Source organism: Dendropsophus ebraccatus, chromosome 3 (genome assembly GCF_027789765.1).
Source record: "Dendropsophus ebraccatus isolate aDenEbr1 chromosome 3, aDenEbr1.pat, whole genome shotgun sequence".
Lineage (NCBI taxonomy): Eukaryota > Metazoa > Chordata > Amphibia > Anura > Hylidae > Dendropsophus > Dendropsophus ebraccatus.
Genome location: NC_091456.1, coordinates 14,723,427 through 14,741,571, shown reverse-complemented (window position 1 = coordinate 14,741,571; position 18,145 = coordinate 14,723,427). Strand labels below are relative to the sequence as shown.

The 18,145-nt window shown below is 40.7% G+C and overlaps 1 protein-coding gene across 1 annotated transcript in view; it reads left to right on the top strand.

The window, feature by feature from the left end:
* The window catches only part of LOC138786405 (transmembrane protein 132D-like), a 417,586-nt gene extending 415,846 nt beyond the window's left edge, over nt 1–1,740 (top strand). Inside the window, exon 9 of the mRNA XM_069963396.1 lies at nt 565–1,740. Within this exon, the coding sequence (XP_069819497.1) occupies nt 565–1,740 (1,176 nt within the window). The remainder of the gene's footprint in view (nt 1–564) is intronic.
* Nucleotides 1,741–18,145: the final 16,405 nt, after the last annotated feature.

Genomic DNA, 18,145 nt, shown 5'->3' with positions numbered 1-18,145 from the left:
GCACCTACGCATGAATCATTGATAAAGAATTTTGTGAAGCCATAAAGAGAATAGAGATTCCTATCTCCCAGGAATTAACTATTTTGATCAAAATTTCAAAAATAGAATATGAAATGGTATACAGAATGGGTAAAAAGAACAGTTGTTATTGCCGTTTCCTGAAGGTTACATATGGCGCTTTATCACTTCTTCCAAGTAATCAGAGAAAACTTTAAATGAATACAGTTACGAAATGCGCAATTCTATTTTATTTAAATACACAACCGCGATAATTTAAGTCAGCATATAATAATGTCTTCTGACAGTCACTTTATTATTCCGCTGTTAAAGTCAAATCCATACCGCCCCAGGGACTCATTGTCTTTTTAGAACCAGTGAGAAAAAAAACACACATTTTATTGCCGAGAAATTTAAACTAGTGTTTTTATGTCTTCGAAATGAATTTGTGCCCTTCACCTCCTAGTAGTTTACGATTTATTACAGTATAAAATGTTCTTTATGGAAATATTTTCTTCTTTTTATCTGTCGTTTGCTGAAATTTCTCTTTTCTGGTTTTGCATACAGGAAGTAGAGATCAGTTGTTGGATCCAGTTTAGCGACGGTACGGTAATGCCTTTGGATATCTATGACTCCAAAGACTTTTCGTTGAGCGTGACCTCTTTGGACGAGAAGGTTTTCACCGTAACTCAAGATTCCAAATCCAAATGGCCAATTTTTTCGGCCGTTGCAGAAGGACAAGGGGCGCTGGTGAAAGTAGAGCTCATGATAAGCGAGTTATGTCAGAAGTCTAAACGCAAAAGCGTTCTAACTGTCGGCATTGGACACATACGAGTAAAATTTGGCCACAACAACGGAAGCGCCGGTAGAAATGTGAACTACAGGGATCATTTTGAAAACCGTTTTCCCGGTAGAAGACAGAAGATTCCTTTAGAACGAGCAAGACCTGATGTTACCTATTTTGGTACACCATCCATGGAGAGAGATACCCAGAACATGAACAGGGCAACCACCGACCAAGCTCAGTTAAGTAATAAGAGAGAGAGAGAAAGTCTTTTAGATGATGACGGTCATCTTCCAAACATCCCCATGGATTTTACTAGTTTTCCTGCACAGGTTGATCTACCTGGTAGTAATGGTGATATGGAAGACAATGATCTTGTCCAAAATTCAAGAGGATTGAGTGACTTGGAAATCGGAATGTATGCTTTATTGGGAGTCTTCTGTCTGGCCATACTTGTGTTTCTTATAAACTGTGTGACATTCGCACTGAAGTATAGACACAAACAAATCCCAGTGGATGAACAAGAGACCATGACCCATTCACACGACTGGGTTGGTCTTACAAATCAAACAGAACTATTGGAAAATAACATAAACTTCCCATTGCAACCAGAAGAATGCATAACAGCTGTAGATAGGGGAGTGAACATTGTAGAGAGTAAATATCTCATCACTTCAAATCCTTGTAAAATTATAAATGGACAGACCTACAGATCTGCAGAGACTTCCTTCAATGAAGGCAAAGAACAGAAGGGTGAGCCGGCCACCTCGCCTACCTCCAAAAGGAAACGTGTAAAATTTACTACTTTTACCACCACCCCTTTGGAGGATGGTGGTCCTAATATTCAACCCATTTTAGTGAACAATGAAGATGACATTAAGTGGGTTTGCCAAGACATAGACATGGGCGACTGCAAAGAACTCAGAAACTATATGGAAAGGTTACATGAAAATGTTTGAAGAGACGTCGAAACGTTTAGCCATTCCCAGACAGGTTACGGTCCCTTTAGGGGCTAGTTGTATATCCAATATATTTCTCCACTGGATATCAACTATTATAAGAGATGAAGTAATAAAAAAAAAATGCACAAACAAAACTTTTTACGCAGACTTTTACAGGGTAGAACACAACCGATGTAATGCAAAGTCTGGTTAAAATGCAAAGTTATATATTGTATGTAATGTGTTATGCAAAGTGCATATACGGGAAAATAACTATTACAACAAGGGGATCTGGTTATTTTGTTATTATTCAGTCAACCAAAGGAGATTAAAATGGGGGAGATTTATTAAATTTAGTGCAAAAAAAAAAAAGTAACCCATCTAGCTATAGCAACGAGATCTCACTCAATGTTCTTACTTTTCTTTTGCACTAGCTTTGTTATATCTCCCCCAATGTTCTTTATGCAGACACAGAATTATATGGAATTGTATAGTATTTGTTCCTTGCTCCTTTCACAGCCTACCATTACACAAATGAGTCAAGATTTTTTTTTTTTTTGTTTGGTTGTTTTTTTTTTTATAGTGTTATATTGAAAATCTTATGGTTTCAGCCAAAAAAGTTCTATGAAATAGATATAAAAATCTATGTATCAGGAGAGGTTTGTTGAGGTTTGTTACTGTCTTGGACAATTCCTGTCATGGACAGAGGTGGCAGTAGAGAGTACTATGTCATACTGGAAAGAATACACCAGTTCCTGCAGAACATACAGAAGCTAATAAGTACTGACTGATGAGTTTTTTAAAGGGGTACTCCGACGAAAATCTTTTTCCCAGTAATTAAAAACCGTTATATAACTTTGTAATATGCTTCGGCCCCCTTCCCTATATTTTTCCCCCCTCAACCCCCCGCCAGGAAGTGAAGTAAACTCAGTCTTACCTAATGACTGGACTGTTGACCCCAGGCTGCTCTGTGGCAGCCATTTTGTGATAATGACATCATCAAGAGGGAGGCGGGTCTAAACCCTGTTAGGCCAGCCTCCCTTTGTCAGATGACTCAGGTTGCTCAGCTCTAGTTGGCTGAACAAGATGTAAGCCATCTAACAGTTCTACAGAGTCAGTTAGGACCCTAATACACCAACAGATTTATCTGACAGATCTCTGCAGCCAAAGCCAGGAATGGATTTGAAAAGAGGAAACATCTCAATCATTTCTTTATGACATGTTCTGTTTACTCTGTTTTTTCTTCTGTTCCTGGTTTTGGCTGCAAAAATCTGTCAGATAAATATGTTGGTGTTATAAGGCCCTTAGACATCACAGGAGACAAAGTGCATCATGGGAAAGCCCAAAGCAGGAAGTGAAGAAAAAATGACACCAACTGGAGCTTCAGTTCGTGTTTTTTTTTTTTTTTTTTTTTTTATCAGTGCCGGAGATGTCCTTTTAAATAGAAGTAATTTACAAATCTGCATAACTTGCTGGCACCAGTTGATTTGAAAACTATTTTGTTTTTCTCCAGAGTACTCATTTAATAGACTGACAAAACTGACAGCTGCATTTAAATGCTGTTAAAAGCATCATTGGTGGTTCAGTGGTGGTGATTGGGCTTCCCTTAATGCGATCGTAGAACCGTAGATCATCATTACTTGCTCTAGCCCGTCTGCCATGGCAATGACACTGATCCTGGCTCGCAGATCGATTGCTTTGGGCTCAATCAGCCCTTATAATCGATCTGCAGAAAAATGGATTCCATGTAGAATATATATATATATAGTACATGGAATCCTATGAGAGAGCAGTAAACTGTACAATGTCGCCCCCTAGTGGGACTATAAGTTAATGTAGTTAAATAAAAAATGTCTTTTTAATAATGTAAAGCCCCTTTCCCGTATTAAAAGTTTTAATCACCCCCCTTTTCCTATTTAATAAATAAATATATTTGATAGTGTTGTGTGCGTAATCGCCCAAACTATTAAGTTATTGATTTCCAGATCTTGCACAGTAAACGGCGTAAGCGCAACAAAATTCCAAAGTACAAAATTGCTGATTTTTTTCATCACATCAAATCCAGAAAAATTGTAATAAAAAGTAATCAAAAAGTCACATATAAGCAAGCAAGGTACCAATAGAAAGTACTGAGCATGTCGCAAAAAATGGCACCTCACACACCTCGCCAAAAATAACAGCATTACAAGAATAGAGCAATCTTAAAGAACAATTAGGTTTTTTTAAATGTTTTAATTTTTAAAAGCTGTCAAATAAGGTAAAAGTTATACATATTGCCTATCTTTATAATCGTACCAAATTGGTGAACATAGATAACATGCCAGTTTTAACATAGGGTTAATGGCGTAAACACAAACACACACACACCCCACCCCCCTTTAAAAAAAAAAATGTGTTTTATTTTAAATTTCACAGTCCCTATTTTTTTTTTCTAGTTTCACAGCTTATTTTATGCAAAGTACAATTAGTGGCACAAAAAATAAGGGCTCATGTGGGTCAGTAGGTGGAAAAAATACAAGCGCTAGGGCCTTTTAAACCTGATGACAAAAAAATGAAAGGGCCAAAACGAAAATTGGTCCTTGAGGAGTTAAACTAGTGACCCTTATAAAAGAAAGTGAAGACTTATGTGTCCTCACATACCTGTGCCATTTTTTATTTAGAAAAATTGACTAAACTTTTACATTACAAGAATCTATTCAATTGAAAATAGTAACATGACCTTACAGCACAAAGACAGGACTGCCTTTAAGCCTTTCATGGCTTAGCTGTGCTTGTGAAATGTCACAAATAAATTAGTCTGTCAATTCTCCCTCTCATAAATAAAATTATACTGTTTAGCACCGTCAGCCCCTAATTCCTAAAACCTGTTTCTTTTTTGTATTACGTTTTTTTATATAGCTAATGTTATTTGTTGGAGGTATGCTACTTTTTTACACACAAAAAAAATATCTTGGAATTAGAATTTTTTTTTATATTTGTACTCTATATGACTTGATTAAAAAAAAAGTGTATACTTTTAAATAACTCATTATCGGCATGACAAATTAAGGTTCACAATGCTATTTTTCTCATTGCAGATTGCAATTGCTTTGATGCATTTTTTCTATTCAATCAATAGTTGCATTAAAATACTTTAAAAAATTCAAGTAAGGACATAACACGTTCATAAAATGCCTACTAGTAATAGCAAGCAGAGTGTGTTTTACGTAAGCGACATTGAGAGGCTATGCTCCCACTTCAAGAACTTATCAAGGGAAGGCAGCTGTCTTGTTTTATAGATGGTCACTAATAATGATCATGAACATTGTTAGTAGCCGTCTATATTAGGAGATGACCACCTTCCCCCGATAGGTTCCCAAAGTGGGAACATAGACTTATAGTATCACTGTCATTATAATTTTCAAAATCTAAATCAACAGATGTGATATAAAGCATGTTTGCTATTTACATTTTTTTTTACTTGTCATGCTTTATAACAAAGCTATACTTACTTGTATCCAGGTTCAGTCTCCTGAAGACAGCCATATAGTCTTGTGTTGGTTGAAAAAAAGAGACTAAGAACAGGGACACAAAAAATGAAAAGAAAATCCCCCTAAAAATACTGAGGCTCTTGGCGTACTATTTACAAATAGTGTGTACCATCCCACCATGGTAAGGTGGCCTCATGGCCGAGATGGCTCAATGCGTCCATCAATCAAATGACTGTCTTCTCTGTGAGTGCGCAGATGACTGGGACTTCCTGTGTCTCTATTTTCAACCAACACAAGACTAAAAAAACTGCCTTCAGGAGACTGGACCTGGATACAAGTAAGTAAAGCTTTGGATTAAACCATGATGATAATAATAATAATAATAATAATAATAATAATAATAATAATTAGTAGTATGTAAAGTGCAAACATGCTTTATTTCACATGGCTGATTTACATTTTGAAAGTTATATCGCCAGTGACACTTTAAATGCTATGGACACCTTTGAAATGATTTGTATTTATTATGGACTTCTCATTTGCTTATTGTATACACAATTAAGCTATTTTCTATATTTCCATGATATGGTTTCATTACATGTTTCATTACAATTTTGCTTTTGCTTTGACATACAAAAATATCCATCAGACAGACATGCTGCTCTTTCAATGTTGGAGATAGCAGCAGGAAACATAGGAACCTACACCCCAGCTCAAAGTGTGGAACAAAGGGAGAGAAAATACTGAGGGCAGCTCACATGGGCTGTAGATATAGAGGAAAGCACACAAACAACAGGCTTCATTGAGAAATAATTTAGGTTATATACTAATAATATAGGTTAATACTAAAGAAACAGTAAAGCAGACACAGACTACTGTGGTGGCTATAAAAGAGAAACTAAGTTAAGTATTTAATAAAGACCTGTGGAGAAAGTGTTTTTGCACCATAATATGAACAAAGCAAGAAGAAAATGTTTTAAAATACATGTCCATAGCCTTCAAATTATACAATAAAGCCATCTTATTTTTATTTATTTTTTTTATTTTTATAATTATTAAATATTACTTTCTGAAGGTCACCACAATGTCAACACATCCTAGGCCTCAACCACTCTTTGTGTGCAAGATATGAAATCCATCCCTATCAAGTGGGCACAGAATATGGAGCCATGTGAATGTTATCCTATAAATGTTTTCACACTTTTGATATTGAATTGAATGTTCTGTTGTACCTGTACTACATGGTAAAAACTGTAAACTTGCATCACGACTTAAATAATCCCTAGTAGATTCTATTGGCGAGCGTAGTGCCGATACAATGGCTCAACACTGCCTTATTTCTTTATAAATGACATATTTGCACTGGTTTGGGTGCTATTTGCACTCTATATGCAAGCAGTATGTAGCTGGGGGAAAAGGAGGAACATAAGGAAAAATAGAATAACATCTTAAAAAACGAGGCACTTGGAGACAATTAGGTTAGGTATTTTTTTCAAGCTGCAGAATATGGAAGTTTAAACTCATTATTATAATTGTGACCATTTGCTGTTAGCATTTATGAGCTGTGTAAAAATGTAAAAAATTGTATAATAGGAAAATGACGAGTTGGGTATAGACTCATATCTCTCGTACAAAGTCATATAATCATATAGTAGGCTAACCAATATTGTTGTCCTCATTTTGATCACTAAGTTCCTTACTGGCTGATACGCCGGAAAATACCATATATATATATATATATATATATATATATATATATATATATATATATAGGTGTTCGACTTATATGCCGAAAAATGTTAACCCCTGCCTGACTGCAGCCCTGCTGTGGTCAGGCAGGGGTTAACTGCAGCTAAATAAAAAAATGAATTCACCTAGGGCCCATTCCCGACTTTCGCGCGCCTCCTGTTCCGTTCCTGGCGCCGGGGACGGAGATCGCCAAACCCTTTCCTGGGCAACCGAGCGTCTCATCGGAGAGGCTCGGAGATTCTCAGCTGCCGGGAGAGCTTCGGGAAAATGAGAGAGGCCCTGGAAGTTCCCAAAGCCTCTCTCATTCTCCCGAACATTTGACGATCTCCGTTCCCAGCGCAGGCGGAAGAATACATCTTTTGGCTATGAGTTTGGCATATGGAGCAATCGGCGCTGCTCCTGTGGATGGAATCTTTATTAGGACAGCGCAATACAACAAACTGGCACTTATTGTCCAGTTATCCAGCTAGTATATGTTTCGAAATCGGAACCATTCCTTCACTAGGTAAGTGCCCACTAGCTGGATAACAAGTGCCAGTTTGTTGTACTGCGCTGTCCTAATAGAGATTCCATCCATAAGAGCAGCACCGATAGTGGTCCTCTTTTTTCTCAATATGCCAAAAAGATTTTGAACCGAAGGGATTCCCCAACCCGGATTGTGACCTTGGCTGCAGCTCCCTGTAACCCCATTTGCTCCACTCAATACTGAGCGAGTTTTTATCTTCCTTTCCTGTGTGGCTTCATCCTTTTTTTCTGCACATAGCGCTCTCCTTCTTTCTTTCTTTCTGTCTTTAGGTTTTGTACACAAAGCTAGAGATGAGCGAACCTCGAGCATGCTCGAGTCTATCCGAACCCCAGCATTCGGCATAGCGGGGGCTGCTGAACTTGGATAAAGCCCTAAGTCTATGTGGAAAACATATCCAGGTATTAATGTTTTCCAGACAGCTTATGAGCTTTATCCAACTTCAGCAGCCCCCGCTATGCCGAATGCTGGGGTTCGGATAGACTCGAGCATGCTCGAGGTTTGCTCATCTCTACTCAAAAGGTTTTTTTCTCTTCATTTTTGAAAAGAAAAAATGACGGATGTTATTTCGCTGTTTGGCGCTCGTCCGTACAATGTCGGCTGATGGTACATCGTTCTAGTACAGGTGGACTGATTGACCTTTGGTTGTGTCTTTAATTGAAAAGTCCATTGAATTTAATGGTAAAAAACAGCAAAAGAATGTTTGTAAAAAACGTCCTAAAATAATGGTCATGATCATTATTTTGATGTCTGCACGGACAACATCCATCACTTTATACACTGTGTGCATTGGACGTCTGTCATTCCATTGACTTCAATGTACTGCATTGAAGTCAATTTATTTGTGGCAATAATGGACGTCATTCTAACTAGAACAGGCAGACGTCTTTTCTCTATTTTTGACATTATGTAAACAGAGGGGGAGAATTATCAAACATGGTGTAAAGTGAAACTGGCTCAGTTGCCCCTAGCAACCAATCAGATTCCACCTTTCATTCCTCACAGGCTCTATGGAAAATGAAAGGTGGAATCTGATTACTAGGGGCTGATTGCTGGTTGCTAGGGGCAACTGAGCCAGTTTCACTTTACTCCATGTTTGATAAACCTCCCCCATAGTCTTTAACTGTTTTGCCAGCTATTCATTACAATCAATAGGAAGATTAATACCAAAGCAAAACTTGAATGTTCAACTCTAAGTATGCAATTTTGGCAATATGGCAAAGCAATTGTTCTTACAAGTCCCAACGATCACGTTACCTGTTTTCTCAGTTGTCGATAATCATCCTGTGTAATAGAGCCCTAAACATATGCAACGTGAGGCTATGTTCACACTTCTTAAAAAACACGGCCGTTATATGTGAAATAATGGCCGTTCTTCGCGCAACTACAGCCGTTGTTATGAAATACAGCCATGTTTTTTACGTAATGTGAACATAGCTTGATGCTGTAGAGTCCTATTTAGAAACATATGGGCAGGAGTTTGTCAACTTCAATTCTGTACACTCCTATACTGCAAAGCAAGAGAAACAGGATGGTGTCAGGAAGCAAAAAAAAGTAAATTCAGATGTGCACCATATACATATATGTAAAGGAGTATAAAAGTGTTGTTTTAAGTAAAGTAACTTACATCTCTATATCATTTTTCTTCCCTATGGATTTATTCACTTCCTGGTTTCCGCTCTGAACTATGACCCTGCTGTTACTAGGCAACAGTGCAGACACAATCCCCCTTGCTTGTATGTAAAGTGAAAACCAACTGCCAGTACTGATGGGACAGATCATGTGACTGTGATTGAACTGAGCATGAGTGACCCAAGCTTGAGAACGCCTGGTGGGCCTTATCCGAGGGCAACAAGTTATCAAACACATGAGGGATTAATGGGAGAGATTTCTCAAACAAGGTGTAAAGTGAAACTGGCTCAGTTGTCCCTAGCAACCAATCAGATTCCACCTTTTATTCCTCATGGGCTCTTTGGAAAATGAAAGGTGGAATCTGATTGGTTGCTAGGGGTAACTGAGCCAGTTTCACTTAACAACATGTCTTTTTATTTTAAATCATACGTTTTAAGGAATGCTTAGACATATGAAATACATTAGGTTTTTTTAACCCCTTGCCTCTAAAGCCTGTTTTGGCCTTAATGACCAAGCTAATTTTTTAAAATCTGACCTGTCTCACTTTATGCGCTTATAGCTCAGTGATGCTTTAACGTATGCTAGCGATTCTGAGATTGTTTTTTCGTCACATATGGCACTTTATGTTAGTGGCAAAATTTGGTCACTACTTTGTGTTTTTTTTGTGAAAAACATCAAAATATCATAAAAAATTTGAAAAATTTGCATTTTATGAACTTTGAAATTCTCTGCTTCTTAAAAAAGGAAGTCATAGCACATAAATTAGTTACTAAATCACATTACCAATATGTCTTCTTTATTCTGGCATAATTTGGTAAACATATTTTACTTTTTTTAAGGTGTTACGGGGCTTAGAAATTTATCAGCAATATATCAAATTTTCATGAAATTTCCAAAATGGATTGTTTTTAGGGACCAGTTCTTTTTTTAAATGGATTCAGGAGGCTTCTATACGGGAAACCCCCATAAGTGACCCCATTTTGGAAACTAGACACCTTAAAAAAAATGGAAAATTAAAATTTTCCAATAATATATAAGTTTAGATTAAAGTTTCTAATTTTCAAAAGGAACATGAGAAAAAAGCACCCCAAAATTTGTAACGCAGGTTCTCTTGAGTACAACGGTACCCCATATGTGGGCGTAAACCACTGTATGGGCACACAGCAGGGCTCAGAAGGAAGGGAGCGCCAATTAGCTTTTTTAATGCAGATTTTGCTGAAGAAGTTTCCGAGCGCGAGGTGCATTTGCAGAGCCCTTGTAGTGTCAGCAGAGAGAAACCCCCCATAATTCACCCCATTTTCGAAAGTACACCCCTCAAAGAATACATCTTGGTGTGTGGTGACCATTTTGACCCCACAGGTATTAGAGGAAAGTATTCAGAATTAGACAGTTAAAATGAAAAACCTGAATTTTTCCAATAATATGTTAGTTTAGTTTGAAATTTCTCAATTTCACAAGGAACAGAAGAAAAAAAAGTACCCCAAAATCTGTAACGCAGGTTCTCCTGAGTAGAACTGTACCCCATATGTGGGCATAAACCTCTGTATGGGCACACAGCAGGGCTCAGAAGGAAGGGAGCGCCAATTAGCTTTTTTAATGCAGATTTTGCTGAAGAAGTTTCCGAGCGCGAGGTGCATTTGCAGAGCCCTTGTAGTGTCAGCAGAGAGAAACCCCCCATAATTCACCCCATTTTCGAAAGTACACCCCTCAAAGAATACATCTTGGTGTGTGGTGACCATTTTGACCCCACAGGTATTAGAGGAAAGTATTCAGAATTAGACAGTTAAAATGAAAAACCTGAATTTTTCCAATAATATGTTAGTTTAGTTTGAAATTTCTCAATTTCACAAGGAACAGAAGAAAAAAAAGTACCCCAAAATCTGTAACGCAGGTTCTCCTGAGTAGAACTGTACCCCATATGTGGGCATAAACCTCTGTATGGGCACACAGCCGGGCTCAGAAGGGAAGGAGTGCCAATTAGCATTTTCAGTGCAGATTTTGCTGAAGAAGTTTCTGAGCGCCAGATGCGTTTGCAGAGCCCCTGTAGTGCCAGCGGAGTAAAATCTCCCCATAAGTCACTCCATTTTGGAAAGTACACCCCTCAAAGAATTCATTTTGGGGTGTGGTGAGCATTTTGACCTCACAGGTATTAGAGGAAAGTATTCAAAAGTAGAGAGTAAAAATGAAAAACTCGAATTTTTCCAATAATATGTTTGCTTAGTTAGAAATTTCTAAATTTCACGAGGAACAGGAGAGAACATTCACCCCACAATCTGTAATGCAGGTTCTCCTGAGTAGAACGGTACCCCATATATGGGCATAAACCACTGTATGGGCACACAGCCGGGCTCAGAAGGAAGGGAGCGCCAATTAGCATTTTTAGTGCAGATTTTTCTGAAGAAGTTTCTGAGCGCCAGGTGTGTTTGCAGCGCCCCTGTAGTGCCAGCGGAGTAAAATCTCACCATAAGTCACCCCATTTTGGAAAGTGCACCCCTCAGAGAATTCATCTTGGTGTGTGGTGAGCATTTTGACCCCACAGGTATTAGAGGAAAGTATTCAAAAGTAGACAATAAAAATGAAAAACTCGAATTTTTCCAATAATATGTTCCTTTAGTTTGAAATTTCTCAATTTCACGAGGAACAGGGGAGAAAATTCACCCCAAAATCTGTAACGCAGGTTCTCCTGAGTAGAACGGTACCTGATATGTGGGCATAATCCACTCTATGGGCACACAGTGGCGCTCAGAAGGAAGGGAGCACCAATTAGCATTTTCAGTGCAGATTTTGCTGAAGAAGTTTCTGAGCGCCAGATGCGTTTGCAGCGCCCCTGTAGCGCAAGCGGAGTAAAAAAAAAACATAAGTCCCCCCATTTTAGAAAGTGCACCCTTCAAAGAATTCATCTTGGGGTGTGGTGAGCATTTTGACCCCACAGGTATTAGAGGAAAGTATTCAAAATTGGCCACTAAAAATGAAAAACTCGAATTTTTCCAATAATATGTTGGTTTAGTTTAAAATTTCTAAATTTCACGAGGAATAGAAGAAAAAAATTCAACCAAAAACCTGAGTAGAACGGTACCCCATATGTGTACATAAACCACTGCAGGGCTCAGAAGGAAGGGAGCGCCAATTTGCTGGAGAAAAACCGCAGCTAGTAATAGTTATTAGAACAGCGCAGTTACTAAAATACAATAAAAAAAATTAGATTTCAGGTAATGCGGGGTGGTTTACGGGCAACCTGGGGTGGTGATGGGCAACCTGCTGTGGTTACGGGTAATCTTGAGGTGATTACAGGCAACCAGCTGTGGTTACGGACAACGTGAGGTGGTTACGGACAATCTGGGTTGGTTACGGATAAACTAAAGTGTTTATATGTAATTTGCGTAGGTTACGGGCAACTAGGGGTGGTTTCGGGCAACGTGGGGTGGTCAGGGGCAACGTGGGGTGGTCAGGGGCAACGTTGGGTGGTCAGAGGCAGCGTGCAGTGGTCAGAGGCAACGTGCGGTGGTCAGAGGCAACGTGCGGTGGTCAGAGGCAACGTGCGGTGGTCAGAGGCAAGGTGCGGTGGTCAGAGGCAAGGTGCGGTGGTTAGAGGCAAGGTGCGGTGGTTAGAGGCAACGTGCGGTGGTTAGAGGCAACGTGCAGTGGTCAGAGGCAACGTGCGGTGGTCAGAGGCAACGCGCTGTGGTTACGGGCAACGTGCTGTGGTTACGGGCAACATGCGGTGGTTACGGGCAACGTGCGGTGGTTAGAGGCAACGTGCTGTCGTCAGAGGTGACGTGCTGTCGTCAGAGGCGACGTGCTGTCGTCAGAGGCGACGTGCGGTGGTTAGAGGCGACGTGCGGTGGTTAGAGGCAAGGTGCTGTCGTCAGAGGCGACGTGCGGTGGTTAGAGGCGACGTGCGGTGGTTAGAGGCAAGGTGCTGTCGTCAGAGGAGACGTGCGGTGGTTAGAGGCGACGTGCGGTGGTTAGAGGCGACGTGGGGTGGTTAGAGGCAAGGTGCGGTGGTTACGGTCAACGTGTGGTGGTTACGGGCAACGTGCAGTGGTTGCCTGCAATCTGGGGCGGTTATGTGCAATCTGGCGTGATTACGGACAACCTGGGGCGGTTACAGGCAACCTGGGGCGGTTACGGGTAATCTGGGGGGTTAGGAGTAATCTGGGAGTAAACTGCAGTTATTACTATAATAAAAAAAAAGTGTGTGTTTTATTTTTTTGTGTGTTTGTCACTTTTTGTACTTTTACACATTTGTTTCACTGTATTACTATGATTACTGTGATATTTTCTATCACAGTAATCATAGTTCAGTGACAGAGACCAAATTGGTCTCTGTCACTTTAAATTTTCAGAGTTGGCTGGTTGTGAAGCGCATGCGCACTTCATAACCAGCCAGGACGTTGAGGAGGAAGGAGCTCCAGGATCAGGTAACGTATAAGGGGTAGGGGGGGTGACTGGGGGACGGGGGTGACAGGGGGGGTGGGGGGCGACTTGGGGGGTGGGGGGACATCACTTTTTATCCCCTGTCACCAATGATTTATGGTGACAGGGGATAAAAAGTGCTTCAAAAAAGGTAAGTGTCCACAGCTTCTAAAATATAAATATTTCTTTATTTGCGCTTCAAAACATAAAAAACAAAACAAAAAGTGAGCAGTGAGCTAAAAAACGCCGACAATGGCCATGATTAAGAGGGAGGACCTCGCAACGCGTTTTTTAGCTCACTGCTCACTTTTTGTTTTGTTTTTTATGTTTTGAAGCGCAAATAAAGAAATATTTATACTTTAGAAGCTGTGGACACTTACCTTTTTTTTTTTGGATGCCTTACGGGTTGCAGCCTGCTATAATGCCTTTCCACGTGCTTCAGGATACCACTGCTAACTGAGTTAACCACTACAGCGCGTTTGCGTGAGCGGACACTTTTTCTCTTATTATTTCATGATAAAAAGTGCTTCTTTGCACTGGGAACAGGCGATCAGCGGTATATAGTATATACCGCCGATCGCCTGCTCCGGGACCACACAGGGGGGTCCCCGATCACTGCCCCATGCTCTCCGCTACCTCCGGTGGCGGAGAGCATGGGGCTTTGATCATTATTTTATTTCCATCCCTGCGAACAAACATTGTTTGTTCGCAGGGATGGGGGCGGCCATCTTGGATCTGATGGCCGCCCGGGTACGGTGATCTGGGGTCTGATCGGGGGGCTGATCTGGGGTCTGAGGGGACATTTTTCATCTCCCCCCACCGTGGATTCACGGTGGGGGGAGATGAAAGCTCTCGGCGGCGCCGGTAATTCCCGGTACCGGAGATCACCGCTATAACGGTAATAGCGGTGATCTCCGGTATCAGTGGAAGAGGGGAGGGGGGCCGGGGGACATACTAGTTGTGGCGGTGGGGGGAGGCAACGTGCTGCAGCCTCCCCCTGCTGCCCGATCGCCGGCATATCACAAATCTCCCCATAGACGCTGCGGTCACATTGACCGCGGCGTTTATGGGGTTAACTGCCCGGGGGGAGCGCGGCTTCCCTCCGGGAAGAGGCAGCAAGGGGATGCTGTGTGACACAGCCTCCTCCTGCTGCCCGATCTTACATAGGGACAGCGGGGGGAGGCAGGGAAGCCATGACATTCCTGGAACATCATGTTGCGGGAACTACCTGCTTAACATGACGTTCCAGGAACGTCATTTTGCAGCAAGGGGTTAAACATAATGCATCTGTATAGGCCTGGTTTTCTTCATAACAAAACCCCTTTAAGGAACCTCGAAAATCTAGAAAAGAATAGCTCCACATATTTATGGCTGCCATAATATGGCTGAGGACAGCACAGCTGCTAAGTAACGCTGTAATAGGGCAGTCTGCATAGGGCCTAATACACACAATAATAGTTAACCAAATTTACCCTTTTTCTATTTTTTTTACATGTATCATTGTCATAGAAAGCATTTACTGGGTTCAATGATTATTGCTTGGCAACCTATGGCAGATCCATTACCTTGCATCTTTCCATCATGGATGACAGGATCAAGAGCTGCGGAATTTCACAACAATTAAAAAGTAACGAAATTTAATTAATGTGAAATTGTTAAACATTTTGCATGCGGCTGTGGATATGGTTTAAATACATAAGGTTAAAGTTAATTGGATAACATGTATAGTTATAAAAAAAAACACACACACACAGCAAAACCATTCATTTCAAATGCATCTGTTATATGAGTGACTTATGACGGATTAAGGCAGAACGTAAGCACGGCTGTCACATACAGTCATCTACTGTATATGTATCCTGTTTTATTAAGGTTAGTATCATGAATATAAGCTGTGATGCCAATAAGCCTAAGGCCAATTTCATTAAAGAGGAACTATCAGCAGATTAGAAGAATCTAAAGGCCCTATTCCACGGAACGATTATTGGCCCGTGGAATAGGAGGCAACGATCAGCCGACATCATTCATGTCGGCTGATCGTTGAAGACTTATATACCAGCGATCTGCTGCCACTGCTCCGTGAGGTAGGAGCGGCAGTAGCAGACCGCCGCTTTATCCTATGGTCTGCCCGGACGATCAGCGATCACCCGGGCAGCCCCCCCACAGCTCCCCCCGGCCCTTCCCAGACTCACCTGCTTGCTGCTGCCGCGTGTAATACCAGCAGCAGCGAGCGGGGAATGAGGAGCAAACGAGCGCTAATAGCGCTCGTTTGCTCCTCACTGTCGGCCCGTGGAATAGGGCTTTAACTCATAGCTCCCTAGTGGGCATGGAGCGCTCAGGATGAAGGTATGTATCTTACTTTCATCCTTGGCGTTGTTCCTGTGCTGTTTATTTTGAATTCCTCTGCCCGATAAGCCATTAGGAACACTGGTGGAAGGTTTACATGGAGTTTACGCCGCCCTCCGGTGGGCCCCCAGCTTTAGAACCTGCACTTACATTGGCTGACATGTTGTTGCTCATTGGTTCTTCATTAGTGGGCCCCCAGGATCAGTTCCTCTGGTGGGGCCCAGATACCCCAAACTGACACTGAAGTTCTCATATATATTTTCATCCTCAGCGCCCTGTGCCCACTAGGGAGCTATCAGCAGGTTAGACTAACCTAAGGGACTCGTGAATAAGTTCATTGTTTCCCTCTTGGAAATAAGAATTCAGTTTTTCCTATAGGGAAGCAGTACAGTTGCAAAAAGAAGAGTTGGGTAACACATTTTTAATTTATTAAACTTCCTTTAAATTACCCAAATCTACAAATTCTGTCTCGATTTAAGATAGACCTTCCACTACTCTTGGCCTGTGCGTGTTTTAGCAAATACAGCTGGCAAAATTTGAACAGAACTCGAGTGAAAATCAAGCAGAAAGACTTCAGTAGGATTTCTTTAGTGGAATCCGTCCAAAGAGTTGATATGTCGGTTCTTTGGGCGGGAAGCGGATCAGCAGCAGAAAATTCTGCTTGAAATTCTGCCATGTGAAGAACAGATGGGAAATCCCACTGAACACAATGGGACATTGCTTTGTACATATTTTTGGGGCAGAATTTCAAGTTGAATCCGTGGGAAATTAAGAGCAGATTCCGCTTCAAATTCCTTGCCTATTCCTCAGTGTGCACATACCCTTATTCCTACTAGAAATGTATGATTGAATAACCAACTGGGTGTTGCCTACTGGCAGTAGTTTATGTTCCTGCAGAGTAAGATACTACCCAGTCAGAGCCGACAGTGCCAGAATGTGTTGGAACCCACGCCCAACTGGTCACTTAGTACTACATTTCTAGTTATCCTAACAGAGGTATGGCACATCACAAAGCAATATGTAGAGATGTTCCAGGATTTTTAGTTCATAGCCATTGCATATATTTGCTCAAACACACAGGCCAGGAGTGGTGAGGCATAAAATTACCAAATCTATGGCAGAAATCCAAGGGTATACTTCCAATTCCTGCACCGGATTGTGCAATTGGTTTTTCTGATGGGAAAAATCCATTGTCTAGCCATGCCCTTCTAAAAAGAAAACATTCATTTACAGATGCAGAAGGCATGAAAGACCCAAAATATTCCAGTTACACACATCCTCGCTTCACTACGTCTAATATACTAATCTAGTTTGTTGAAATGACAGGAGCTCTTTGAGTAAATTGAAGCAATCGGTTCAAACGACCAGTTGGTTTGGAATCACGTTGATTTAGATATTTATACATTTCTTTTTCACATTATTTTTTTCCTAACCTGTGCCAATGCTATAATAAAACTTGGCTTCATTCTGTACAAGTGCTACACGTGTTGTTTTAATAAATGCTCCATTCTGTTATGTCGGAATCACTCCAGTGCTTTGTAATAATGTTGCAGTTTGAGATGTAACACTGGTAAAACCAATATCTGAACATACATTGGACAATAGATGAAGGGTCAAGTCTTTTGTCTTATTCTTGCCATTTTACCCAGACTGGGACTACAAATATAGTGTACACAGCTTTATAAGTTGTTTTTATACACCATTGTTTTTATGTTTCCTGTCTTTCACGTTCATGTGCCATTCTGTTGTCTATTGTTCCGGGTGTATCCACAATATAGAAAAAGGAAGAATTGTAGATTGTAAATATTGTAAGATATATTTATAATGCTGCCTGTAAATAAAGTTTGCTTTCCGGTCTCTGATATTTTGTTTGCCTAAATGATAATATAATATATATTTTTATTTATTTTTTTATATTTTTGCAATTGTTTTTTTTTTACCCTCAGGATCAGTGCCATAAATCAAGACTAGGGTTGAGCAGACTTGACAAACCTCTCTGGTTTGGCAACATTCTCCAAACCTGAACGCTTGGCATTTCACTTTTAGCATCTGGAGAAGTTGAATGCTGTCCTAGGGCTGCCAGGAAAACATGGATGAAGCCAATGGACTCCTTAGGGTGGCATCCAACTTTTTCAGATGCCAGGAGTCAAGTGAAAAACAAGAGTCCGTGGAGCCTCAGTTACGAGTCTCAAAACACGGGATAGCCAGATATCTCTAGCCTGTTGCCAACGGGGTGCCTCCAAGATGGGGAGAGCACCACACCACCCTGATAAATAACCCCTTAAGT